At 45.5% G+C, this 26,670-nt stretch overlaps 1 protein-coding gene across 4 annotated transcripts in view; it reads left to right on the top strand.

Annotated features, from left to right (window-relative positions):
- LOC144499002 (low-density lipoprotein receptor-related protein 4-like) overlaps positions 1 to 26,670 on the top strand; it is a 417,145-nt gene that overhangs the window by 336,746 nt on the left and 53,729 nt on the right. For 3 of the 4 annotated variants that reach the window (XM_078221043.1, XM_078221042.1, XM_078221045.1), the window contains exons 15-26: positions 6,248 to 6,424; positions 8,780 to 8,905; positions 12,771 to 12,979; positions 13,972 to 14,053; positions 15,751 to 15,856; positions 16,207 to 16,408; positions 17,537 to 17,726; positions 18,500 to 18,631; positions 21,575 to 21,715; positions 23,135 to 23,221; positions 24,764 to 24,935; positions 26,235 to 26,397. In XM_078221043.1, coding sequence (XP_078077169.1) covers positions 6,248 to 6,424; positions 8,780 to 8,905; positions 12,771 to 12,979; positions 13,972 to 14,053; positions 15,751 to 15,856; positions 16,207 to 16,408; positions 17,537 to 17,726; positions 18,500 to 18,631; positions 21,575 to 21,715; positions 23,135 to 23,221; positions 24,764 to 24,935; positions 26,235 to 26,397 — 1,787 coding nt within the window. The remainder of the gene's footprint in view (positions 1 to 6,247; positions 6,425 to 8,779; positions 8,906 to 12,770; positions 12,980 to 13,971; positions 14,054 to 15,750; positions 15,857 to 16,206; positions 16,409 to 17,536; positions 17,727 to 18,499; positions 18,632 to 21,574; positions 21,716 to 23,134; positions 23,222 to 24,763; positions 24,936 to 26,234; positions 26,398 to 26,670) is intronic. The other variant, XM_078221044.1, reaches the window with a different exon arrangement.

The following is a 26,670-nucleotide window of genomic DNA, read 5'->3' as shown; positions in this document are numbered from 1 at the left end:
TTCAGCAACACCACCCTCTTCAGAGATTGATAGGTTCTTGATTAATAAGGGGATCAAGGGTTATGGGGAAAAGGCAGGAGAATGGGGATGAGAAAAATATCAGCCATGATTGAATGGCGGAGCAGACTCGATGGGCTGAGTGGCCTAATTCTGCTCCTATGTCTTATGGTCTTATGGCCTCTCAAGGGCATTTAGAGATGGGCAACAAATGTTGGCCTTCCTGGCGTCACCCACAAGCAATACACTTCCTGAACGGCTAATTGAGATCATAGTCCCGGTGATTTGTTAATTATTGGTGATACAATCGCAACCTTCCTCAGTGAAAGAGTTAATGGTTTTACTGCAAGGATTCCCATTCCAGCTGCAGAGTATGTGGGATGATTTATGCTCTGAAACTTGCATATATATTTGAATTACATAATACAAATGTCAGATGATTATGAAATATTACGATTTTGTAACTTATCTATCATAGGTCAGGAAATTTATAGCCCCTTTATTATTACCTCCTCCATCTTATCAGAATTGAAACTTTCTCTCCCATTTTGGTCATCATATGGTTCAAAGAGATATTATCCTAATAATGTAACACTTACATTCTGTGTGACATGAAGATTGCTTCAAGGAAGGTTACCGCAAGAAATCTGCAGTTTATTTAGCTAGCCCCAGACAAATGATGATTGAATGAAGGTGATGTAATTGTATAAGTCTATTTATTGGATGCCTGCAGTGCAGAAGAGGCCATTCAGCCCATCCAGTCTGCAGCAACTCTTTGACAGAGTGTCCAACACAGGCCCTCTCCCCCACTCTATCCCCGTAAGCCCACACATTTCCCATGGCTAATCCTCCTAACCTACACCTTGGGACATTACGAGACAATTTGGCATGGCCAATCCACCCAACCTGCACATCTTTGAAATGTGGGAGGAAACCAGAGCACCTGGAGGAAACCCACGCAGACATGGGGAGAACGTGCAGATTCAGCACAGACAGTGACCCGAGGCCAGAATTGAACCTGGGTCCCTGGCGCTGCGAGGCAGCAGTGCTAACCACTGTGCCACCATGCCGCTATTAGCAGTTAGATTTTTATGTAGTTATTCTTGTTCTGTGGTATTTGATTATGAGTGGCTGAGTAACTGGATGTCTGAACAGATTGCTGGTGTGGTGACCTGGAACCAGGATGGAGATTGTTTGGGTTCATGCTGATAGTCGAGAAAATTCTTGCGTCTTAGGGACTATTTTCCTGCACAATTTTTAAAGGATGCTGTACTCTGCACACACGTTAGTTTGCAGTGATGGTTAAGGAGGCTGGTTTACTCCCCTTTCCGAATTCTGCAGGGGGAGGTGGGGGTGGGGGGGTGGGGAGGGGGGGGGGGGGTGTTGGATGGGGGTCTGAAATCTTAAAAATCCGATTATCGACCCAAACCAAAAGACCTGTAAAGACCTTGACTTGACGACCTGTCCCACCTGTGGATGGGGTAACTCTGCAACTTTCACGCTGTCACGATGAGAATGGCCCAGTGGCTGGACAATGTTGACAAAATGGCTGGTTAGCCACTGGCACAAAGCTTTAGGCCAGTCTGCGCCATGGTCACCCTCATTAAGGACTAAATATCCAGCAAATGTTGATTTGGATTATTCCCATGGCCCCCTCATATCCCCCAATCATTCTTCTTGACCCCCGCCACCCCAGGCCACTCCCTCTCTGCCCCCCCATGTATCTGCCAAACCATCTCACCCACTTTGGATCAATCTCATGAACCAATTCATTTGAGGTTTCCCGACTCTGCTCATTAATGATGTTCTGCCGAGTGACCCTGTGTGATGTGGCTCTCATGCCCAGTGTCTTATCATTTGTATTCACTCCCTAACAACCGACCTGTCCTCATTTTCCAGTTTCTCAAGATTATTCTCCCCACCCGCATTTTAAAACTGCACTAAAATATCAGCTGATTTTAAATTTAATTGATCCAGAAGAGAAATTAGTCTATATTTTGTGGTTTTCGTCATTTTGAACATTCTGCTATGTTGCATTTTTTTTAGATTAATTTGTTACAGGAAGATCTTGTCATTCCACTATCTCTAAGGAAGACCATTGTCATATCCAAACTCAAACCAGCCAGAGTTCTGGATCATGGAGGGCAGGATTTTCCAGCCACAGTCGCCCCAAAAGTGGAAAATCCCACCCGAGGTCAACGGATCTTTGCATGGTTGGGGCTGCTGCCTCTGGAAGCAGGCCTGAGGCAAGAATGGATGGGGGTAGATGCTGAGGTGAGCAGCTTTGGGGCATCCTCTGTTCACTAGTACCCCAGCCCAGTTATGTAAATAGCTATTAGGCACCCAAGCCTTCTCCCTCTGTGCCCCCTGATGGAAGGAATTTGGATCCTTCCCATGCCCCCTCATATTCCCCAATCATCCTTCTTGAAAGCCCCACCCCAGGTGTCCTCCTTGCCACCCCTCTCCCCCTCATGTATCTGCCATACCAACTCACCCACTTTGGATCGATCTCATGAACTCTCTGATAACACTGAGAAGCTTTTGAAATGCTCATGAAACTGTCAAAATAAACATCTATTCAAAAGCCACTTCAAAGAAACACAATCCTCTCAACAGCTCGCAAAACAGTCAATCAAAGAAAGCTCACAAACCAAGGAAGTTTGACAGCTGTGTAAACAACCCATAGGGAGTAGTATCCATTAGTGGTGTTTTGGGCTCAGCCAAGCATTCGTAAATGCATTCCATCTCAGTAGTATAAACTAAAACTCCAGAGTTAAATGCACTGAAACATGTGACGCAGGCTGAACAGGTGACCATCTGGCTCAACAGATGGCTGACGTCTTTGATTGACAAGTCAGCCATCTGTTCAACCATTGAAGGAGTCCAACAAATGGCACACTTGCTCCCAAGTCTACAACAGGTTTTCCCTTTGGTTCATGACTCCTCCAAACTGCCGTGAACCAAATCTAATAATGAAATGGGCCTGAGTTCATGGAAATAGTGGGGGCTTTAAAATGTCAACCCCCTCAAATGAGTGTCAAGGACAGGATTGTTGTACACAGGCTCGCTACCCACATCCTTATTCCAGCAATGTAAAAATCCCATATGACAGGAATGGGGGTGGAAATCCTTTAATCATATCCTACCCAACATGCCCTCCACTCTTTTTTTTATTCATTCATGGGACATGGGTGTCACTGGCTGGGCCAGCATTTATTGCCCATCCCTCGTTGCCCTTGGGCGACAGTTGAGAGTCAACCACATTGCTGTGGCTCTGGAGTCACATGTAGGCCAGACCAGGAAAAGATGGCAGATCTCCTTCCCTAAAGGGCATTAGTGAACCAGATGGGCTTTTACGACAATCGACAATGGTTTCATGGCCATCAGTAGATTCTTAATTCCAGATATATTTTATTGAATTCAAATTCCACCATCTGCCGTGGTGGGATTCGAACCCGGATCCCCAGAACATTAGCCGAGTTTCTGGATTAATAGTCTAACGATAATACCACTAGGCCGTTGCCTTCCCCCCCCAGTACACTGCCCACCACTCCGCTTCTGTTCTGACCTGAGCAGGAGTGTGAAAATCTGGCCCTATCCTTGCTCAGTGCCGATGAATTTGTGAGCCTGCCTTCTGGAACTTTCACATGTAAATTAGGAAATGTGTCAAATTTTAACATGTTGGTGGAGTTCCAGACATTTGCTCACTATCTTGTGCGGCAGGCTGCTATAAGAAAGAGAAGTAGAGGCTTCTGAACAAAATTATTTTAAAAATTGTTTTTGCAATGTTTCCAAACAATTTCAGTGGATATATTTATGTACAGTAAGAAATCTCACAACACCAGGTTAAAGTTCATGAGCTTTCGGAGCGCTGCTCCTTCATCAGGTGAGCGGCGCTCTGAAAGCTCGTGATTCCAAATAAACCTGTTGGACTTTAACCTGGTGTTGTGAGACTTCTTACTGTGCCCACCCCAGTCCAACACCGGCATCTCCTCATTATATTTATGTACCCATCCACCCTGGGAGTTTAATGGTATGCATCCAGAACTTGTCATAGTTTGAGGATAAGGGGTAAACCTTGTATGACTACTGTGAGGAGACACTTCTTCACCCAGAAAGTGATGAATGTGTGGAATTCACTACCATGGAAAGTAGTTGAGGCCAAAACGTTGTGTGATTTCAAGAAGAAATTAGATTTGGCTCCAGGGGCTAAAGGAATCGAGGGATATGGGAGGAAGGGGAGATTAGGTTATTGAATTCGATGATCAGCCATGGTCAGAGTGAATGGCGGAGCAGGTTGGAAGGGCCATATGGCCTACTCCTGCTTCTGTTTTCCACGTTATATGTTTCTATTTGTGGACAGTGGTGATGGATCCAGCATGCTATCGGAGTTTGGGCAGACTGTCTCTCAGGAGCATGGACACTGGAGTTTCAGAAGATCAAAACTTGAATCCAATGTTCAACATCAGTCCAAAAGCCCATCTTCAAATTGCTTTTGACCTAGAGAATAACAAGCAGCTTCTTGAAGCCACGCTCAGTCTGGCATTCTCAGAGCGGGGAGATCTTTATTTTTAGTGTATTTGAGCCATTATGTGTGGAGCTTTCAAATGTAAAGCAGTGGAAATCAGACCCCATTGTAACCTCGAGCTGAGCACAGATAAACGGATCATTTTACAACATTTCATTCTTAGAAAGTTGATGTAGATCCTGAGGCTCTCTGTGTTAACAGGTTAATAGTAACTTGCGGTGTTTGTCTCTGCTCTTTGTAGCGCTTACTTGGATGTTTTCCAGATCATATTTGATGTGAAAATATCCAAAATGGTCAATGAAGTGAAGGGCCCTGACTGCACTCATTTATCTTGCGTCCTTTGTTTGAGAAGCTTTACACCTGCACTAGTTGTTATCTGTCATCTATCTATTTAAAAAAAAGCCCCAAAAACCAGCACGGAAAAGCTGCAGGGACAATAGCCAACTAAATACAATCTTCGAACAAAGAATACATTTCCCGAAAAGATGCTGGCAGCTAGACTTTCTCGGGTGCCATCGTATGAAGGCATAGTTCTCATCTACACTTACATTCTGTCAAATAAACTGTGAGACAGGATAGAGGTGAGACTGATTTCTTAGGCAAACGCAGTGATGCACTCTGGGTTCATGGCTAGTGTTTCAGTTCTGTTGTGGTTGACCTATAACCTCCCATGAGAAAGGAAGACAGCTGTTGTTGTATTTTGAGAAACGTACTCTATATTTTGCCTGCAATTCTGTCCACTTTTTTTACAGAGTCCAGACTTATTAACAGACTTATCTGTTTTGTGCACAGATCTACAAATATACTGTGCGGTTATTGGATGGATAGGTCAACAATTTGTATTTATCTAGCACCTTGAACAGAATAAAGTGTCCCAAGGCACTTCAGGAAGCAGCATTTGACACCAAACTCTGTGATGTGAGGACATTGGCCTCAAACTCAGATGAGGAGGTGGGATGGGATTTTCTGCCTCCCCCCCCCCCCCGGCGTGTTTTACGGATGCAACAGGCCCCCCCCCCCCCCCCCCCCCGGCAGTGGGATCTTCCGGTCCTGCCGCTGTCAACGGATTTTCCTTTTGTTCACATCCTCCACCGCCAGGTCCCATCCATGCTCGTCCCATCCAAAACCAGCCTCCCATCCATTGACTCTGTCTACACTTCCCGCTGCCTCAGAAAAGCAGCCAGCATAATCAAGGACCCCACGTACCCTCGACATTCTCTCTTCCACCTTCTTCCATTGGGAAAAAGATACAGAAGTCTGAGGTCACGTACCAACCGACTCAAGAACAGTTCCTTCCCTGCTGCCATCAGACTTTTGAATTGACCTATCTCATTGATCTTTCTCTACACCCTAGCTGTGACTGTAACACTACATTCTGCACCCTCTCCTTTCCTTCTCTATGAACAGTATGCTTTGTCTGTATGGCGCGCAAGAAGCAATATTTTTCACTGTATACTAATACATGTAACAATAATAAATCAAATCAGGAAACCTTCCCAGTGCCACAACGGAGCTGGCAAGAGTGAGGGTGCTGTCACAGGCGGGCAACCTGCATTCTTATCCTGTGCCGGTGGAATGGGGGAGGGTATCCGAGAATCGGGCTTCCAACTTGTCAAAAGTCTGGACCACAGCTGCCGTTTCAGATGGTACTGGATATCGTGAGGTAATTCACCATTGCAAGGGCCTGGCCAGTAATTGATCATATTGACTTTGTGGTTTCAGGCCTCCCTCATCCTTTTGCTATCACAGTGTTTGAAGACAGCCTATACTGGACAGACTGGCACACCAAAAGCATAAATAGCGCCAACAAGTTTACTGGGAAAAACCAGGAGATTATCCGTAATAAGCTGCATTTCCCGATGGACATCCATACACTTCATCCACAGAGGCAGCCAGCAGGTAAGATGAACATGAAGCATATACCTGAGCAACTCGAAGAGACTTTAATCCTTATTCCTGCAACTTAAAGACAAACTGAAGCATAGATACTTTGTTGAAAATATAATGGGGCCAATTCATTCTCTTACCTCACCAATTTCAGTTTAGGTAAGAAAAGTTATTTATTCTTTAGATTGCAGGGGTTGTTTCTAATTAGTAAATTTATTTTTTAGTGTTTTTCAAATACCCCAGGAACAAAGGCCAGGCGAAAATAATGGTGGCACGGTGGCACAGTGGTTAGCACTGCTGCCTCACAGCTCCAGGGATCCGGGTTCGATTCCCGGCTAGGGTGACTGTCTGTGCGGAGTCTGCACGTTCTCCCCGTGTCTGCATGGGTTTCCTCCGGGGGCGCCGGTTTCCTCCCACAGTCCGAAAGGCGTGCTGGTTAGGCTGCATTGGCCATGCTAAATTCTCCCTCAGTGTACCCGAACAGGCACCGGAGTGTGGCGACTCGGGGATTCTCACAATAACTTCATTGCAGTGTTAATGTAAGCCTACTTGTGACACTAATAAATAAACTTGAAACTTAAATTGACGATGGCTATGTTCATGTTTCTCCAGGTTGGTTTGATATTTTTTTGGAATCATTTATGGGAAATTATATTAAAACGGAGCCAGAATCTATGATCCACATTCGAAGTTAAGGGAATTTATTGTTGGGTTTATTTTTTAACAACATTAGACGGTAGATTGGAATTTTCATTCAAGTGCTTTGCTTTTTATAATTTTAGAGAACAAAATGAACATTGGAATTTGGAGGTTTGCTGTGGGTGCATTCCATCCATTTGGTTTTATTTTTGTTGAATAATGGTTTGTTTCACTTGGGGTTTTATCGAAACCTTTTATTTTGAAGAGCAAGACTTTTCCCAGCAGCCGTGCTGTAAATTACATTTTCCAAAGCAAATTTTAATTTGAACTCTGAAAGACCTGATAAACATACACAGGTTAGAATCATAGAAACCCCTACAGTGTAGAAGGAGGCCATTCAGCCCATCGAGTCTGCACCTTACAACAATCCCACCCTGGCCCTATCCCCGCAACCCCACATATTTACCCTGGCTAGTCCCCCTGACACTAAGGGGCAATTTAGCCTGGCCAATCCGCCTAACCCGCGCATCTTTGGGTTAAGTTGGTTTCCCAATGTTTTCACAGAATTGTTATGGTGCAGAAGGAGGCCATTCGGCCCATTGTGTCTGTACCAGCTCTCCAAATGAGCATTCTGACAGAGTGCCATTCAGCTGCCCTTTCCCCATACCCCTGCACATTGTTACTCTTCAAATAATCTGAGTGCCTCGATTGAACTGCCTTCATCACACATCCAGGCAGAACATTTCAGGCCCCAGCCACTCGCTGTGTTTTATAGATGTTTATTTATTACCCAGAACAACACAGTCTGGGTCAGTTTCTAACATTTTGCTGATTATTTTTTTGCTCTGTATTTGGCTCAGAGACAGGAGCAGTGTTTAGGATAATTAATTAGTTAGTCAGGGTGAGAGACTGTCAGCGGACCTCACTGCAGAATAAACAGACAGTTCTACGACAGTTTGCATTTTCCCACTCAGATGGACAGGTTCCAAGCTTAGTGCTTTGTGTCTCAATAATCAAGGTTTGTGTGCGTGTCAGTCTGCCTTTTTCACGAGCGGTGAGACAACAAATACAGATCGAGGGAAATAGCCATCGCTGCTGCTTTGGATGGTGGGAGGTAGCCAGGGCTTTTATAAATTGGACAGCACGATGGCACAATGGTTAACATTGCTACCTCACAGCTCCAGGGACTTGGGTTCAATTCTGGCCTTGGGTGTGGAGTTTATACATTCTTCCCATGTCTGTGTGGGTTTCCTCCGGGTGCTCCGGTTTCCTCCCACAGTCCAAAGATGTGTGGGTTAGGTTGATTGGCCGTGCTAAATTGCCCCTCAGTGTCAGTGGGGCTAGCAGGGTAAATAAGTGAGAATAGGGCCTGGGTGGGATTGTGGTCAGTGCAGAATCAATGGGCTGAATGGCCTCCTTCTGCACTGTAGGGATTCTATGATTGTATGATATGTGTTGCCATAGCATTGCCCAGTGTTGGTGGTTGGCTCAGTTCGCTGGACAGTCAGGGTGGATCAGATTGGTGCCAACGGCATGGGTTTCGATCCACATCCCAGCTGCGGTGGGTTCAGGACCTGCCCCCTCACCCTGCCCCGTGTAGTAGGTGGTAACATTTGACTTTGGAGTTGCCGTTGAGTAGAGAACTGAGGCAGCAGAAGAAACCATTTTGGAAACACTGGTGTATGTCGATGATATTTATATTGTGTGTTGTGCTTTTTGCTATTTGAGCAGGGAGAAATCGCTGTGGAACCAACAATGGGGGATGCAGCCACCTTTGCCTGCCCAGTGGCGTCAACTACACGTGTGCTTGTCCAACTGGCTTCAAGAAAGTAGATGCCTACAGCTGCGCTGGAAGTAAGTAACACTTGGCAGCATTGTTTTTATATATTTGACGCTCGGTGAGCTGTCCGTTAGATTTTGAGACACCTATTCAGTTCTCAATCTGTATTGGAGAGCTATGAATGATTCACAATGACAAGAAATATAAAATGGTTCAACCTATATAAGAACATGGAGCACTTTAAGGAGTTTTGGGTTCCGCTGTGAGTGAAGGATGTTGAGGCAACAGAGGGCGCAGCACAGATTCACTAGGATGCTGTCTAGTGTGTGGAAACATAGGACTGATGTAAGTCCTCGGAGGCAGAAGTCCCTTCACCAAAATCCCTTTATTTACAAGTTTGACAACAGCATACAGAGCGCTTTCAGTTCGCAGTCTACACTCGGAGTCCCAGAAGAACTGACACACCTGTTAAATACAAAGCAAGAGGCTCCCTGATTGGTCCATCAATTTGGCCCTTAATCAGGGAGTTCATATTCTAACAGGCCCACCTCAATTGCCTGATTAAAGTCGTTACAGCTGGAATCTCCAACCTCGGCCGCAGCTGGGATTCTCCAGTCCCGCTGCAGTGAACGGAGATTTGGCTAAGCCCGCTTCCCCATGAATAGCTGGAGAATTCCAGCCACTAGATTCGGGTCTGTTCCATTAAAACAGAGGGATGGGATTTTCTAGAGGTGTTTAAACCAGGAGAGTGTTGATAGAAATGGACTGCTTTTACTGGTCAAGGCATATAGAACAAGAGGACAATAGACTATAACATAGAGCATTGAGATTTACAGAGCAAAAGAGAAACTTATTCTGGGGTCAGAGTTAGTTATAAGCTTGCTGAATGTACCACTTGAGTCTTAAGCAAGCAGAGACAATCAGCTTTTAAGAATAGCCAGATAGGTGGGTGAAGGAAAGGTGACCACAGAGTTAGGGTTAAGGCCAATTCTCCCACACACACAAAATACTCCTCAGTAAAATAAGGCTACTTTATGGAGTCTCTCTTTAAATCAATAGATCAGTCTTGGTTTTTGTGGGTGCACTGATGGGAGAAGGTGCTTGACCCTGGACACGGCTATATGACACCCCCAGTATTGCATTAAAAGCCAGATGAGGCAGATAGATGATTAGCTTTGCATGGCAGACGCTTAGACCTTGGAACTTGGTAACATTTGATTCATTCAAATCTACTTGAGCAATGTGTTGCCATCCTGGCTCTGTCTTCCTGCATGTCGGGCTTAATGTTGCAAAATTTGGCCTTTAATGGGTTTTTCTAGCTTTTCATTGCCCATCTCTGTTGCTCTCCCTGGACAGAAGCTCTTGTCTGCCAGTCCTTCGACCAAGCACCTAAATGAGGTGCTCTGCTATCTAGTGATGGGCCCATGTGTTCCTGACTGTACAGTCAGCCAGCTGCTTATCTATTCAATAATATTATCTTCTCTTTTTGGCACTTGTAGAATTCTAATTTTAAATGGGAACATATTTAAGGAGCCAGTGAGGGGAATGTGTTGTTGACTGTCACACCAGCTGGTTTTCGCATTTGGGAAGATGTACTCTAATAGCTAGTTTTTTAAAAACTATAATTGCTCTATCAATAGGAGATATAATTATGATTTATTTAACAGCCTGCAAATAAAGACCAAGTAAGAAGAATAGATTTGTTAAATAGGCAGTCCAGTTTAGTGCACATTTTTAGCTAGGACCAAAAGAACACCTAAGATGTGGTGTGTTACAGTCCATCCAGGAGTCTGTGTTGCTGTGGCAACATACACTTTTACATGCATGTTGTAGTCTGGAGCTATGTGTGGTGATGGAGGAAGCTCCAACATGCTTTCCAAGATCTGGTTGACCAGGAATCTCTCCCGTTCTCATTGCCTGACGTAGGTGTGTTTTGGAAGGATTTGCAGGTTGATGCTTAACCTGTTTGGCCGCGTTATGAACGCACCTTCCTTAGCCGTCAATCAAGTCCTGGGTTGGGACTCGAAACCAGGAGGTTCTGGTTCAGAGGCACTCCCAGCACCAGGAGACCATGTAAAATGAGGTATTTCACTGTAATACACTCACTGCTGCATGTTGAATAAAACTATGGAATAAACTCCAGATAATATGAGAAGTTCCACAACAGAGAATGGCACGGTGGCACAGTGGTTAGCACTGCTGCCTCACAGCACCAGAGACCCGGATTCGATTCCGGCCTGGATCACTGTCTGTGTGGAGTTTGCACATTCTCCCTGTGTCTGCGCAGGTTTCCTCCCACAGTCAAAAGATGTGCTGGTTAGGTTGATTGGCCACGCTCAATTGACCCCAGTGCAAGGGGGTTAGCATGGTAAATATGTGGAGTTACAGGGATAGGGTCTAGGTGGGATTGTGGTCGGCGCAGACTCGATGGGCCGAATGGCCTCCTTCTGTCCTGTAAGGATTCTATGAGACGCACCCAGCTACATGGACTATTATTTAAATGGTGAAAAATTACAACATGCTACTGTGCAGAGGGACCTGGGGGTCCTTGTGCATGAATCACAAAAACTCAGTTTGCAGGTGCAACAGGTAATCAAGAAGGCAAATGGAATGTTGGCCTTTATCGCGAGAGGGATGGAGTATAAAAGCAGGGAGGTCATGCTGCAACTGTACAGGGTACTGGTGAGGCCGCACCTAGAGTCCTGTGTACAATTTTGGTTCCCTTATTTAAGAAAGGATATATTAGCTTTGGAGGGGGTACAGAGAAGGTTCACCAGGTTGATTCCGGAGATGAGGGGGTTAGCTTATGAGGAGAGATTGAGTAGACTGGGCCTGTACTCATTAGAGTTTAGAAGGTTGAGGGGAGATCTTATAGAGACATATAAGATAATGAAGGGGCTAGACAGAGTAGAAGCAGCGAGGTTATTTCCACTTACAATGGAAACAAGAACTAGGGGGCATAGCCTCAAAATACGGGGGAGTCCATTTACAACAGAGTTGAGGAGGAACTTCTTCTCCCAGAGGGTAGTGAATCTTTGGAATTCTCTGCCCAGTGAAGCAATTGAAGCTACCTCGTTAAATGTGTTTAAGTCACAGATAGATAGATTTTTAACCATTAAGGGAATTAAGGGTTATGGGGAGCGGGCGGGTAAGTGGAACTGAACCCACTATCAGATCAGCCATGATCTTATTGAATGGCGGAGCAGGCTCGAGGGGCTAGATGGCCTACTCCTGCTCCTATTTCTTATGTTCTTATGATGCATTAATTGGATTATTGTAACATTAATTTCATCTTTAGTTGGCCATTTCAGCTGGGAATGTGGGAAATGGAAAAGTTGCACTCCTGAAACAAATCCTCCATCCAAAGAGGGTTTGGTGAGGGGCGGGAAGGGGTTGGGGAATGAGGGGAAAGAGTAGGTGTGTGAATAGGGTGGGGGGAGAGAGGAGAGAGTAGGCGTGTGAATAGAGGGGGGGGGGCGAGGGGAGAGAGTAGGAGTGTGAATAGAGTGGGGGGGTGGGGGGGAGAGGGGAGAGAGTAGGTGTGTGAATAGAGTGGGGGGAGAGGGGAGAGAGTAGGTGTGTGAATAGAGTGGGGGGAGAGGGGAGAGAGTAGGCATGTGAATAGAGTGGGGGGGAGAGGGGAGAGAGTAGGTGTGTGAATAGGGTGCGGGGGGTGAGGGGAGAGGGGAGAGAGTGAGTGTGTGAATAGAGTGGGGGGGTGAGGGGGAGAGAGTGGGTGTGTGGATAGAGTAGGGGGATGGGGGGTTCTCCATTGCACCCGACCCAACCAGTGCTTCTGTATTCTGCCAATCAGTGTGAAATGGAACTGGTATATTCAATGTTTTATCATATTATTGTTTGCAAAATGTTGACGTTTAGAAGAAGTTGTATATGATTTTTTGAACTTAGAAGTGACAAGAGACCTTTCGGCCTTATCAGGTCTTGACAAGTTCCTGCTTTTTGCTCGAAGGACGGACATCCGTCGCATCAGCTTTGACACCGAGGACAAGTCAGATGATGTCATTCCACTGGCTGATGTACGCAGTGCTGTTGCCCTTGACTGGGACGCCAAAGGGGAGTACATTTATTGGACAGATGTCACTACCGACTCCATCAACAGGGCTAAATGGGATGGAACAATGCAGGAGGTATGTTCATGTATCTGCTTCGACCAGCAGGCTGAAACCTGGTGTGGGATAGCACAAAGGGAACGGGAAAAGTCACAGGAGATTATTTTTATTGGACAAAAACATTCTGCAACCAATAATGGAGAGGCAATGGCCTAGTGGTATTATCAATAGACTATTAATCCAGAAGGTCAGCTAATGTTCTGGAGACCCGGGTTCGAATCCCATCACGGCAGATGATGGAATTTGAATTCAATAAAATATATCTGGAATTAAGAATTTACTGATGACCATGAAACCATTGTCGATTGTTGTAAAAGCCCATCTGGTTCACTAATGCCCTTTAGGGAAGGAAATCTGCCATCTTTGCATGGTCTGGCCTACATGTGACTCCAGAGCCACAGCAATGTGGTTGACTCTCAACTGCCCTCTGAAATGGCCTAGTGAGGCACTCAGTTGTATCAATATTTCAAGAAGGCAGCTCACCACCACCTTCTCAAGGGCAACTAGGGATGGGCAATAAATGCTGACCAGCCAGTGACGCCCAAATACCATGAATGAATAAAAAAAAACTCTACATTACGCCAGACACATTTATTGTGTGAGCTTTTATTCTAATTAACTGTTGATACTTCGAAGACGAGGAAAACAAAGGCAGAAAATAAATTGAGGCCGATTAAATGTTGCATTATGGGGAGAAAATTTAATTTCAGCTATTATCCAATTAGATTAAGATTCTGAACACGACCCAGTTGATATCTTGTCTTGGACATTGTGAATTCTCTCCAGGTCGCTGGTATTGTGTGCACAATGTATAAATATGTTCCAGCAAATGAGTTTTATAGACAGAATATTTTACGTAATTAATTTAACCGTAAGGAAGACTGTAATATATCCGAGACCGTGCGCTGGTGATTTGTTAAGTAGGGGATTCATTTTCGAAGCTTTTTAAAAAAATCTTAGAGACTTTATGAAGCAATGTTTTATCATCTTTCCAATCTGTTTTTGTTTAGGCTGTCTTAGACACCAGTCTGGAAAGTCCTGCGGGTCTAGCTGTTGATTGGGTGACAAGCAAGCTTTACTGGACAGATGCAGGTAACCCAACCCAATGAAGTTACGTTCAGCATATCTGTCATTGACTATCAAATACAGCCCACGTCGAAGTTAAAGTTACCAGGAGACAAAGCAATCAATAATCAATTCCTTTTTGAAGCTTTTGGAGTGTAGAGGGTCAGTGAGAGACAGGGGGAGCTTTGGATTTTACAGTCCCTCCCACGGTATCTTCCAGTCCCAATAAAGTCAACGGACTTCTGCATCATAGAATTCCTGCAGCGCAGAAGGAGACGATTCAGCCCATCAATTTGCACCAACTCTCTGACAGAATATCTTACCTCCTCCCCCATTCTATCCCTGTAACCCTACACATTTACTAAGGCTGATTCATCGAACTTACACATCTTGGGATTTTTTTTTTACAATGGCCAATCCACCTAACCTGCATGTTTTTGGACTGTGGGAGGAAACTGGAGCACCTGGAGGAAACCCACACAGACACGGGGAGAACGTGCAGACTCCACACAGACAGTGACCCAAGCCGGGAATCGAACCCGGGTCCCTGGCGCTGTGAGGCAGCAGTGCTAACCACTGTGTTGGCTTTGCCGTTCCTGACCCCATCCCGTGCCACGACGGGGCTGGAAAACCCAGCACCATCTTCTGGTGCAGGAGTGCATCAGCTGCTTTGGGGGCCTATCCAACAAGGAATGGTTCTGGCTGGGATTTTGCTGAGTCAGATATTGCAGTTTTAAACCCAGAGCCTATACCATGGAGGGGTCCCCTCCACCCCCCGCCCCCCACCCCCCCACTCCCCGTGACTCACTGATGAGGATTCTCCACTGCAGCAGGGTTTGGTTTTCAATCGAGAAGTTTGTTTGGCTCAGGCGGAGTGAATTGCATGGACCAAGTGCCCTGTTACTGTGCTTTGTGTACCCCATGGAACTCCATCACATGGCATGAGAAGTCAGAGCCCTTTTCCTTAGGCAGTTCCTCAGGGTCAAGGATGACTTGCTTCCACTCCAGTCTGATGGGTTCTGAGATAGTTAGTAAAGTAGTTTACTTATTAGTCACAAGTAGGCTTACATTAACACTGCATTGAAGTTACTGTGAAAATCCCCTCGCCGCCACACTCCGGCGCCTCTTCAGGTACACTGAGGGAGAATTCAGCATGGCCAGTCCACCTAACCAGCACGTCCTTTGGACTGTGGGAGGAAACTGGAGCACCCAGAGGAAACCCTGGCAGACACGGGGAGATTGTGCAAACTCCACACGGACAGTGACCCAAGCCGGGAATCAAACCCAGGTCCCTGGCGCTGTGAAGCAACAGTGCTAACCACTGTGCCACCCTCTGATAATCCCAACACGCGATCCGCAGACTCTGACACAAATGGGGCATGGGGTTGCTTGGCGGGTTGGATGGGTTGGCCGTTTGGAGGTTCGTGCGCTCCCGCCAGTGCCTCATTCTTCACTTCTTCACACTCCCGATGAAGTCTTGCCGTGTGTTTGGTCCGTTCCCGAGTGAACCTTCTCCATTTTGGATGGCCACAAGCCAGGATTGCCCATGAGTCCGCAACAATGCTTTGAGGACATCACTGAAGCATTCCCGCGGTCCTCCTGGGAGTCTCCTGCTGTGGCTGAGTTCAGAGTGGAGCAGGTCTTTCCGGAGTCCATTACCCAGCATGCTCAACAGTGTTCCACAAGGCAAACATTAATTTTAATCATTCATCTCCCTGTTTTAGGTACTGACAGAATCGAGGCCTCAAATCTAGATGGCAGCATGCGCACGGTGCTTATCTGGGAGAACTTGGACAGGCCCAGGGACATTGTGGTGGATCCAATCGGAGGGTTTGTTGATTTGCCTTTGCTAAGTAGTTTGAACGTTCAGCATTCTGAGTATAAATTACGAGTCCAAAAAACATTTCACTAATTTATTTGTAAAATGATAATTTCATTTTCCATTTATGTTGCGATTCAGTCCAACGTGAGGCAAATTTTGCTGTCCAGTTTCAACTTTTAGCTGTTTCCTGGTAATTGGAGTTACGTGACCCCAGCTGAACCTGGCTGATTAGATTGCAGCATTCGACTGGCCAGACCAGAAACTATTAATAGTTCCGCTAACATTGAAGCTGATACGTGGGGCGGGATTTCCACGCTTAACGATTCCACAATTCTTTTGATTCTTTCTTTCTCTGAAGGTACATGTACTGGACAGACTGGGGGGCGAATCCCAAAATTGAGCGTGCGGGGCTGGACGCCTCTGAGCGGATTGTCATCATCTCCTCCAATCTCACTTGGCCCAATGGTTTAGCAGTGGACTATGAGACCGAGAGACTGTACTGGGCCGATGCGGGCATGAAGACAATTGAGTACGCCAACCTCAATGGCACTAATAGACGGGTATGAGAACATAATCATCACTTGTTTCGTTCTGAAAAAACATTTTTTTAATTCATTCATGGGCGTCGCTGGCTGGCCAGCATTTATTGCCCATCCCTAGTTACCCTTATTCAGAGGGCAGTTGAGAGTCAACCACATTGCTGTGGCTCTGGAGTCACATGTAGGTCAGACCAGGTAAAGACGGCAGATTTCCTTCCCTAAAGGGAACCAGATGGGTTTTTCCGACGATCAACAATGGTTTCATGGTCATCAGTAGATTCTTAATTCCAGATCATTTTGATTGAATTCGAATTCCACCATCTGCCGTGGCGGGATTCGAACCCGTGTCCATAGATCATTAGCTGAGTTTCTGGATTAATAGTCTAGCGATAATACCACAAGGCCTTTATACAATATTGATTCAAATTATCTTCATTGTCATATTAATTTCACTCAGCGATGAAATATTATAATTTTGCTTCCGTCCATCTGTGGCTGTTGCTTATATTTAAGAGGTTAATTTAATAAATATTTAATATTTATCAGGTTCGAATCCCACCACAGCAAATGGGGAAATTTGAATTCATTAAAACTCTGGAATTAAAAGTCTACTGATGACCATGAAAACATTGTTGATTGTTGTAAAAACCCATCTGGTTCACTAATGTCCTTTAGGGAAGGAAATCTGCCGTCCTTACCTGGTCTGGCCTACATGTAAGAAGTCTCACAAAACCAGGTTAAAGTCCGACAGGTTCATTTGGAATCACGAGCTTTCGGAGCGCTGCTCCTTCATCAGGTGAGTGGACTACATGTGACTCCAGAGCCACAGCAATGTGGTTGTCTGACTGGGATGTGGCCAATACATGCCCACATTCCATGAAGTTAAACATAGTTGTACTGAATATTAATTGAATGTAGTTACTCATTCAGGACAAAACACATCAGCTTCTTAAAAGCAAAGAATAACCATCCAGTTCCAATAGATGGATAGCTTTTTGAAATTTATACTATAATCGAATTGCCTCAACCTGGTATCTTTGTACTTCCGAGATTACGTTGCAAATCCACATGCTTAACGCAGCAACGATTCCAAGTGATTCAAACTGTCTTGTCTGCCCCCCAACTCCGCTTGTTGCGATTCTCTTCTAGGTGCTGATTGGTAGTCAGTTGCCCCACCCTTTCGGATTGACTCTACACGAAGATAAAATTTATTGGACTGACTGGCAGTCAAAGAGCATTCAGAGTGCAGATAAGAACACTGGCCTGGGGCGACTGATGCTGCGAGAGAACCTGGAAAACCTCATGGACATTCACATGTTCCATCGGCACAGGACACCAGGTAACGAAAGAACGGGCAACCTCTGATGTAGACTAAGAACAAAAAACAACGGAGGAAAGGCCCTTCGGACCTCCAAGCCTGCGCCGAACACATTGTCCTATCGAGACCAACCGCTTATATCCCTGTATTCCCCATCTCTTCATGTGTCTATCCAGATAAGTCTTAAATGTGGCTAATGTATCTGCCTCAACCACCTCGCATGGCAGCACATTCCAGGCCCCCACCACCCTTTGTGTAAAAAAACTTGTCCCGCACATCTCCACTGAACCTTTCCCCCCTTACCTTGAATATGTGCCCCCTTGTAATCATCATTTTTGACCTGGGAAAAAGCTTCCAACTGGTCACCTTATCTATGCTCCTCATAATTTTATCAATTTCTATCAGGTCACCTCTCCACCTCCGAATTTCCAGAGAGAAAATCCCAGCTTATTCAATCTCTCCTCATAGCTGATACCCTCCATACCAGGCAACACCCTGGTATATCTTTTCTACACTCTCTTCAAAGCTTCCACATCCCTCTGATAGTGTGGTGACCAGAATTGGACACAGTATTCCCAATGTGGCCTAACCAACGCTTTATTAACTGTAACATAATTTGCCAACTTTTCGATGCCCCGGCCGATGAAGGCAGGCCTGCCATAGGCTTTCTTCACCACCTTTACGTAGCTTCAAAGTAACCTGTGGTTTATTGTAACTGGATTGAATGAACCTTTTAACTAATGCCTTAGGGCGTTATTTGTAAAAGATTAATGCTTCAATTTATTTATTTACAGTGGCGTCCATGTGTAAGATAAACAATGGTGGCTGCAGTCACCTCTGCCTCCTTGCCCCTTTGCCCAAGGCCTACAGCTGTGCGTGCCCCACTGGCATCAACCTCCTCTCAGACAGAAAAACCTGTGCACCTGGTAAGCTGTAACTCCCATCGAGGTTGGCGGAAGAAGGTATTTGAAATAAACAAAGTCTGTTTCAGACGAAGGGCGAACTGAATATTTTTTCGAAAAGGTGGATAATGAGTGCCTGGAAAGGGAGTAACTTTCTCTCCGCTGGATGTCTCTGCACAGCAATGTGCCAAGGTTCAAGATTTTCATTTGAAAAATGCTTCTGAGCTGTGAGCTGAACTGTATTTGAACTTCAGTGGGTAATGATAGCGATGTAACATTGCTATTATTATCCAGCAAAGTGACTCGAGTTGCTAGGTGTGAATATAACGCTCTTTGTTTCCATTCTGCAGAGAACATGGGCTTTTGGGTGTTAGTGTCTATTAGGTTCTGTTGATGGATGTTTTATTTTAGGAAGTATTATTGAATTACTAAGCAGGCAGTATGACTGGATAACAAAAGACAACATCTCTGTTCAGTGTCGACAAAGGTTTCAAAAAGATACACTTGGAAAAATGGTTCCATTTTGTCCGCTCTTTGGAAAGAAATAATTATCAGGATTTGTCAATGAAGAAATATATAATATATTTTTTAAGCCAAAGCGGGACCAAAAATGGTTTAGCTGGATGTTCACTTACAGAATGAGAGACTCCAGACCATCGCAATGGCCTTGCACATCCTCATGTGGTGGTAATTGAAGTAACACAAGCCAGCAAACAGCTGACAGTGTTTGGAGGCCCATTCACCTTGGCCTCTCCGTTCACATAATCCGTGACTATTTCCCCCATGCCCCAGTGACCATGGAGAGGAACAGCTGCAGCCAGTGACTGATCCATGACAGCTCCTGGGTAGATGTAGGCGGCAGGAAAAGGGCCCAGGAAGATTACACTTAGTCCAGTGGAGAGAGGCAGCTTTCGAACCAGCCACCGAGCTGGGGAAACGTGTGAATCTGCGATGTCAAATCCACTGGATCTTTCTAGAAGCAACAAGAGGTGCAGTTGCCAATGATTTACTGAAGAATCTCAGCTTAAAGCCATGTCCACACATCAGACTCAGCCTGCCAATGGCCACCATGACGCACTCCCCCTGCAGAATGTTAAACAATGCATAGTTTAAGGTTTACTCCCTGGAAAGACGGAGGATGAGGGGAGACTTAATAGAGGTGTATAAAATTATGAAAGGCATAGATAGGGTGAACGGTGGGAAGCTTTTCCCCAGGTCGGTGGTGACGTTCACGAGGGGTCATAGGTTCAAGGTGAAGGGGGGGGGGAGGTTTAACACAGATATCAGAAGGACATATTTTACACAGAGGGTGGTGGGGGCCTGGAATGCGCTGCCAGGCAAGGTGGTGGAGGCGGACACACTGGAAATGTTTAAGACTTATCTAGACAGCCATATGAACGGAGTGGGAATGGAGGGATACAAACGAATGGTCTAGTTGGACCAGGGAGCGGCGCAGGCTTGGAGGGCCGAAGGGCCTGTTCCTGTGCTGTATTGTTCTTTGTTCTTTGTAATAAGGTGAACAGGTATTGAGTATTAATGAGTTAATTATACTCAGATGTGTATATAAAGTAGAGTCAGCGCGCAGTGGGGAGAGATTGTGTGAGAGTATAGAAGTAAGTTCTGTAATGAGCAGCAAACACTTTCTAGTCTCCATGTCTAGACTCCATGTTGTCTTTACAGCCAGGCTTGGGAGTTAACTCTGACATTGGGAACTGTCATGTGGAGGGCCCAGTGACTAGAATAAACATTTCAAACAGCCAGGTAGCAGCCTGCTCCTGAAAGAATAGCATTGCCTCTTCAGTGAGGTATTTTAGTGACTAGGGTTAGGGTATGGATCAGAAACCCCAAGCTAAGTCATGAAGTTAGATTGGACCCCAACAATCTGGTTTTTGGCAGTAATGTGGGGATATGATGTTTCACGCCAGGTGTGATTTTACTGACGAACTGGGAAGCTTTTATCAAAACAAACTTAATTTAACAATATAGTTCAACTATAACAAATGAGCTAGATTAACATTTAACAATTGAACAATACTTAAACATGACAAGATACAATCCTTAACTGCTAACCTATCCCTCTGAGTTCCAATTCAAGCAATATTCCTCTTACAGGATGAAAAACCCTCTTCAAATCAGTTATCAAAACATAGACTTACATATTTGTACTTCGGTTGCCAGCCCCTGAGCACCCAGGCAACCTCCAGAGAAAGACAAAAAGATGCGTTTTGTTTCTTTCAGAATCAGGCAGTGACTGCTTGTTTTAAAAAAAGAAAGAGAAACTGTGTTTTTCCCTGCAAGCTTAGCTCTTCCCATTAGATTCATGACTTTATCTCTGTCAATCAAGCTAATCAAAAACTCTACTCTGAAACCCCAAGGGGAAGAAAAACAAATAAACACAAATGCATTAACTCTGTTTACACAAACACACCATTAGCTGAAATGAGTTATTATCCTACAGTCTCAGCAGGGAGCTGCGTGTTTCTTCAAACAAATCAACTCCCTGCAACGAAACACTGCCTCTTACAAGAAACGTGATATAAATATATTTTGTAAAGGCACAGTGTCATCACACAGTGAGGCGGCACGGTGGCACAGTGGCACTACTGCTTCACAGCGTTAGGAACCCGGGTTCGCTTCCCGGCTTGGGTCACTGTCTGTGTGGAGTTTGCGCATTCTCCCCATGTCTGTGTGGGTTTCCTCTGAATGCTCCAGTTTCCTCCCACAGTTTGAAAGACGTGCTGGTTAGGGTGCATTGGCCATGCTAAATTCTCCCTCAGCGTACCCGAACAGGCACCAGAGTGTGGCGTCTAGGGGGTTTTCACAGTAACTTCATTGCAGTGTTAATCTAAGCCTACTTGTGACTAATAAATAAACTTTACTTTAAAAGATTATTGAATAGTTTAGGAATTTTTTTTCATGTAACTGTGCGATTCTTTTACATGAACTGCTTTTTCCACGTGATTTCAGGTATGACTAGCTTCCTCATATTTGCACGGAGAACTGATATTCGAATGGTGTCCCTCGATATTCCTTACTTTGCTGATGTGGTGATGCCCGTCAATGGATCAATGAAAAATACCATTGCAATTGGTGTGGATCCCAAAGAAGGTGAACTTTAATTGATGTGAATGCTTTGTACTGACACCTTATTGAGAAATGAATGAATGAACATCACTGAATTATTGATTTATTCATTGCTTTCCCATTGCCAAACCTAAGCTAGAGTTGTACTTTGTTTGACTGTCGAGATTTGAGGACGTGGGGGTAGAATTAGGCCACTCAGCCCCTCTTTGCTGCCCTGTTATTCAGTAAAATTGTGGCTGATCATCTATCACAGCAACACCTTCCCACACTAACTCCACACCCCTAGATTCCCTTAGTATCCAAAAATCTATCAAACCAAGAAATGAATATACCAATTAATGCTAGCAGAGACCCACAAAGCCTCCACGGTCAAGTTAATATCCTTTTTTGTAACAGTGGCAGCAGGGTAGCACAGTGGTTAGCACTGCTGCCTCACAGCGCCAGGGACCCGGGTTCAATTCCAGCCTTGGGTGACTATGATGTTTGCACATTCTCCCCGTGTCTGTGTGGGTTTCCTCCGAGTGCTCCGGTTTCCTCCCACAGTCCAGATATGTGCGGGTTAGGTGGATTGGCCATGCTAAATTACCCCTTAGTGTCCAAAGATGTGTAGGTTAGGGGGATTACCAGGGTAAATACGTCATGTTGCGGGAATAGGGTGGGATGCTCTCAGAGAGTCAGTGCAGACTCGATGGGCCAAATGGCCTGCTTGTACATTGTAGGGATTCTATGAAAGTAATTATTTTAATTACAGGATTCTAGTTATTCTTTCAACAAAGGCTTTAACGGAATTAGAACTTCCTTCTCTGAATAAATTCACGTGTAAAATTAGACCAAGGACTGTGGATGGAATTTTCCGGTCGCACCCGTCCCGAGACCGGGAATTCCCACCTGTGGTCAACAGTCCTCTAAATGATCCGACACATTTTCCGCCTTGCCCGTAATGATTCCCGTGGTGGGCGGGACGGGACTGGAAGTTTTACCCCTATAATAGTAAACTTTTTCAATAGTCTGGGCTTGTGACTTACTTACTTTCAGCCCAGTTGTCGATGCAGACTCGATGGGCCGAATGACCTCCTTCCGCACTGTAGGATTCTATGATTCTATGACCTCTGCATGATCTGTGTCCTGCCCGCTATGGCAAGTGGGACAGGAAAATTCCGTCCTAAAAATCCAAAGTTGCATTGTCAAAACTGTTTCACAACAAAGCTTAAGTTGAAAATATGTCAGAATTAATTGGTTGTCAACTTTGATTTAACTCCCGTTTGGACAAAATTGTTTTTGCCGACTATCGTTTCGGTTTTGCAACCTCAGTGAACTTTCACGGTGAGCCTTGTCATCCTGTGAGTGAAATATATATAAATATGAACAAACAAGAGGGTCATTGGACCTTCCACAAATTGACTCGCTCACCAGCAGAACTGAAGCATTGTCTTTTTACTCCAGGGAAAGTGTATTGGTCGGACAGCACGCTGAATAAAATCAGCAGGGCCAACCTGAACGGGTCACAGCAGGAAGACATTGTAACGACAGGTGAGGGGTCAGAACGAGTCGGCGCATCTCATACAGAGATTCACCAGAACCTCTGCAGAACAGTGGGCAGAATTTAGTGCCTTCCCCTGTGCGGACTCTGATGGCTGGGACAGGTGTTGGCAGGGGTGGGGGTGACATTAATTGGGGTGCAGAGTGAGAGGTGAGGACCTGCCTTCCTGCCTCTGCCCTGTTGAAGCCCGTGACGGCAAGGCCTGTGAACGGCCCCCCTGCCGATTCAGGCAGCGGCAGGCAGAGGGCTGGTCATGCAGGGATCCCAGAAAAGGAATCCATGTTGGGGCTGTGTGTGGGCTTTCATTGGGTGGAGGGGGGGGAAGGGGAGCTGTCTATTGTTGTCAGGCACTCAGTGCCTGATCAAAGGGCATGGCATAGGGAATGGGATGTGTGAGGGGAGGGTCTGCTGAGTCATGCCTGCCGTTGCTGCCAACTGCCCCCCCCCACCCTCCTCATGGTCTGCCTACATCAACAATCCTCGGCCTTGAATGGGAGTAATACCAGAAGTGGCCACAACCTTCCTGGCGGTGCTGCTGAGCAATGACAGCCATTGGCCTCTGATTTGCTGGCGGGACATCCCTTGATCCTGGGGAGGGCCCACTCCCGGCCTGTCAAATCACTGATTGACACTTGATTCAGGGGTCCTTCCCAAAAAGAGGTGACCCGGGGAGGTCACGGCACAGTGGTGTCATCATTGAACTCGCAATCCAGAGAGTCAGGCTAATGCTCTGTTCGAATCCCACCGTGGCAGATGGTGACATTTGAATTTAGCAGAACGAGGTGATGCAAGGCTCTTGACAGCTCGCTAGCTGGCAGGAAACACCACCATCGCTTCCGGTAAATGCTGCCCAAAGTCTGAGGGAGGGCTGTGAAAAATGCATTTTGTTGGGAGCAATATTGATTGGGTCTCTCGTTTCTCTACCAATAACAGGCCATAACAAGTACGTGGTTAGCACTGCTGCTTCACAGCGCTGGGGACACAGGTTCAATTCCCAGCTTGGGTCACTCTCTGTGTGGAGTCTGCACGTTCTCCCCGTGTCTGCATGGGTTTCCTCCGGGTGCTCCGGTTTCCTCCCATAGTCCGAAAGACGTGCTGGTTAGGCGCATCGGCCATGCTAAATTCTCCCTCAGTGTAACCCGAACAGGTGCCGGAGTGTGGCGACTAGGGGATTTTCACAGTAACTTCATTGCAGTGTTAATTAATGTAAGCTTGCCTGTGACACATTAAACTGTTTAAACTTTAAACTGTAGAATTGCATTGTGTCCAAAAATCATACAAATCAGCCACAATTTGTGCTTCCCAGCTGTGTTTTGGTATGCACGCGCTGTCAATGCCTGACAGCAATGTGGCACCAGATTGATTCGCATCTCTGTGCAAGCAAGCTGTTTTAACATGATATAATAGCTTGGTTTTCTCAATAGCAATGTTCACTCAGGACACGTTTGCTATTGGAGGTGAGAGCAGTGCAGTAATTATTGGAAAATAAGCTCTTGTTAGAAGGGTGTGTTTTACAGATGGTGTTTTCTCAGGACTGATGACAACTGATGGACTGGCAGTGGATGCAACTGGCCGTAAGATATACTGGACTGACACGGGGACGAACCGGATTGAAGTGGCGAACTTGGACGGAACAATGAGGAAAGTTCTGATTTGGCAGAATTTGGACAGCCCGCGAGCCATTGCCCTTCACCATGAGAAAGGGTGTGTAGGCCGATTGAGAACCTGCTCAAATGTGTGGCAACTTCTTCAATTTCTTATTGTCATCTCACTTTTGTATATAACATAAATCAAAGTATCAGAAATGAACTCTGTTTAAGTGGCGTGTGGATTTGTTTTATTACCCCGTCCGCCGGTCTCCTTGTACTGAGTCGCACTCAGGAAGCTGAAGAACGCGAAGAAAGCTGCCCTAAATATTCCAGTCCCGTCACCGTGCTCTGATTGTTAGTGATGCTTGGCCAAGGTGTCAGCTTGCCTGAGTCAGTCGCAGTCTTGTCTCTCAGGCAGAAGGTTCAAGCTGGCACTCCAGTGTTTATAATCTGGCTCCAGCACCTCATTATCTCCAGACCTTGAGCTCATAATCGGGGCCTGCTCTTCAGTGCTGTAATGTGGGGTGCTTTATTGTCAGACATGCCATCTTCCTGATGAGATTTTAACCCTGTCCCTGTCTAATTAGGGACTCCCACAGTCCAAAGATGTGCAGGTTAGTGGATTGGCCATGCTAAATTGCTCCTTAGTGTCCAAAGATGTGCAAGCTAGGTGGATTGGCCATGCTAAATTGACCCTTAATGTCCAAAGATGTGCAGGTTAGTGGATTGGCCATGCTAAATTGACCCTTAATGTCCAAAGATGTGCAGGTTAGGTGGATTGGCCATGCTAAATTGCTCCTTAGTGTCCAAAGATGTGCAGTTTAGTGGATTGGCCATGCTAAATTGCTCCTTAGTGTCCAAAGATGTGCAGTTTAGTGGATTGGCCATGCTAAATTGCCCCTCAGTGTCCAAAGATGTGCGGGTTAGGTGGAAAACGGCACCTCTGACAATGCAGCACTGCCACGGTATTGCACTAAAGGCATCAGCCTAGTTTATATGCTCAAGGCCGGGCCTGAGACTTGAACCCATTTCCTTTGATTGGGAGCCAAGACTGTTAGCACTGAACCCAGGATAATAACAGTATCTGCAGCTCAAAAAAGAAGTAATTCATTGGCTGTGAAATACTTTTCTACATTCTCAGGGTGTGAAAGATACAATATAAATCCAAGTTCTTCATGTCATTCTCTGCTCTTTTAACACAGTGGCTAATTGCAGGAAATTATAGCTGTTGCTATTGTAATAGGGTTGTTAATCCGTTTAAGAGCATAAATCTCCTCATCCCCCTAATAGTAAGATTACTGTGAACCAATACACAAATCATTCAAACTGCATCCCTTTAGGCAGAAAGGGTTGTTATCTAATATTACACCGTTCTGATGCTGATTACTGATCTATTCCTGTTGTATTTTGCTAGATTCATGTACTGGACAGACTGGGGGGAACATGCCAAACTGGAACGTGCTGCAATGGACGGGTCAGACAGAATGGTTCTAATCAATAGTAACCTGGGATGGCCTAACGGTCTGGCCATTGACAAAGTGGGCTCCAGGCTCCTGTGGGCTGATGCACACACGGAGGTACATAGAATCTTTCTGTATCAGTATCAGTACAGACAATATATTATATATGTAGTGTGTGTATGTGTGTGTGTGTGTGTGAGCGAGAGAGAGCAAGTGTATTGTAAATATTTACAATATTTGCCCAAAGTGTATTTAAATGGATGTTGTCACTATGAGATTACTCCCAATGCCTAGTTGTGATATTAAAATAGCGCCGAATCTCTGGAATAACACTGGGCTGGCTTTTCCCAGATATTGGCAAAGACTAATGGTGGGCAGGACGAGCGGTGT

Source organism: Mustelus asterias, chromosome 9 (assembly GCF_964213995.1).
Source record: "Mustelus asterias chromosome 9, sMusAst1.hap1.1, whole genome shotgun sequence".
NCBI lineage: Eukaryota > Metazoa > Chordata > Chondrichthyes > Carcharhiniformes > Triakidae > Mustelus > Mustelus asterias.
Note: the sequence above shows the minus strand (reverse complement) of the source record. Positions and strands in the feature narration are given on the sequence as shown.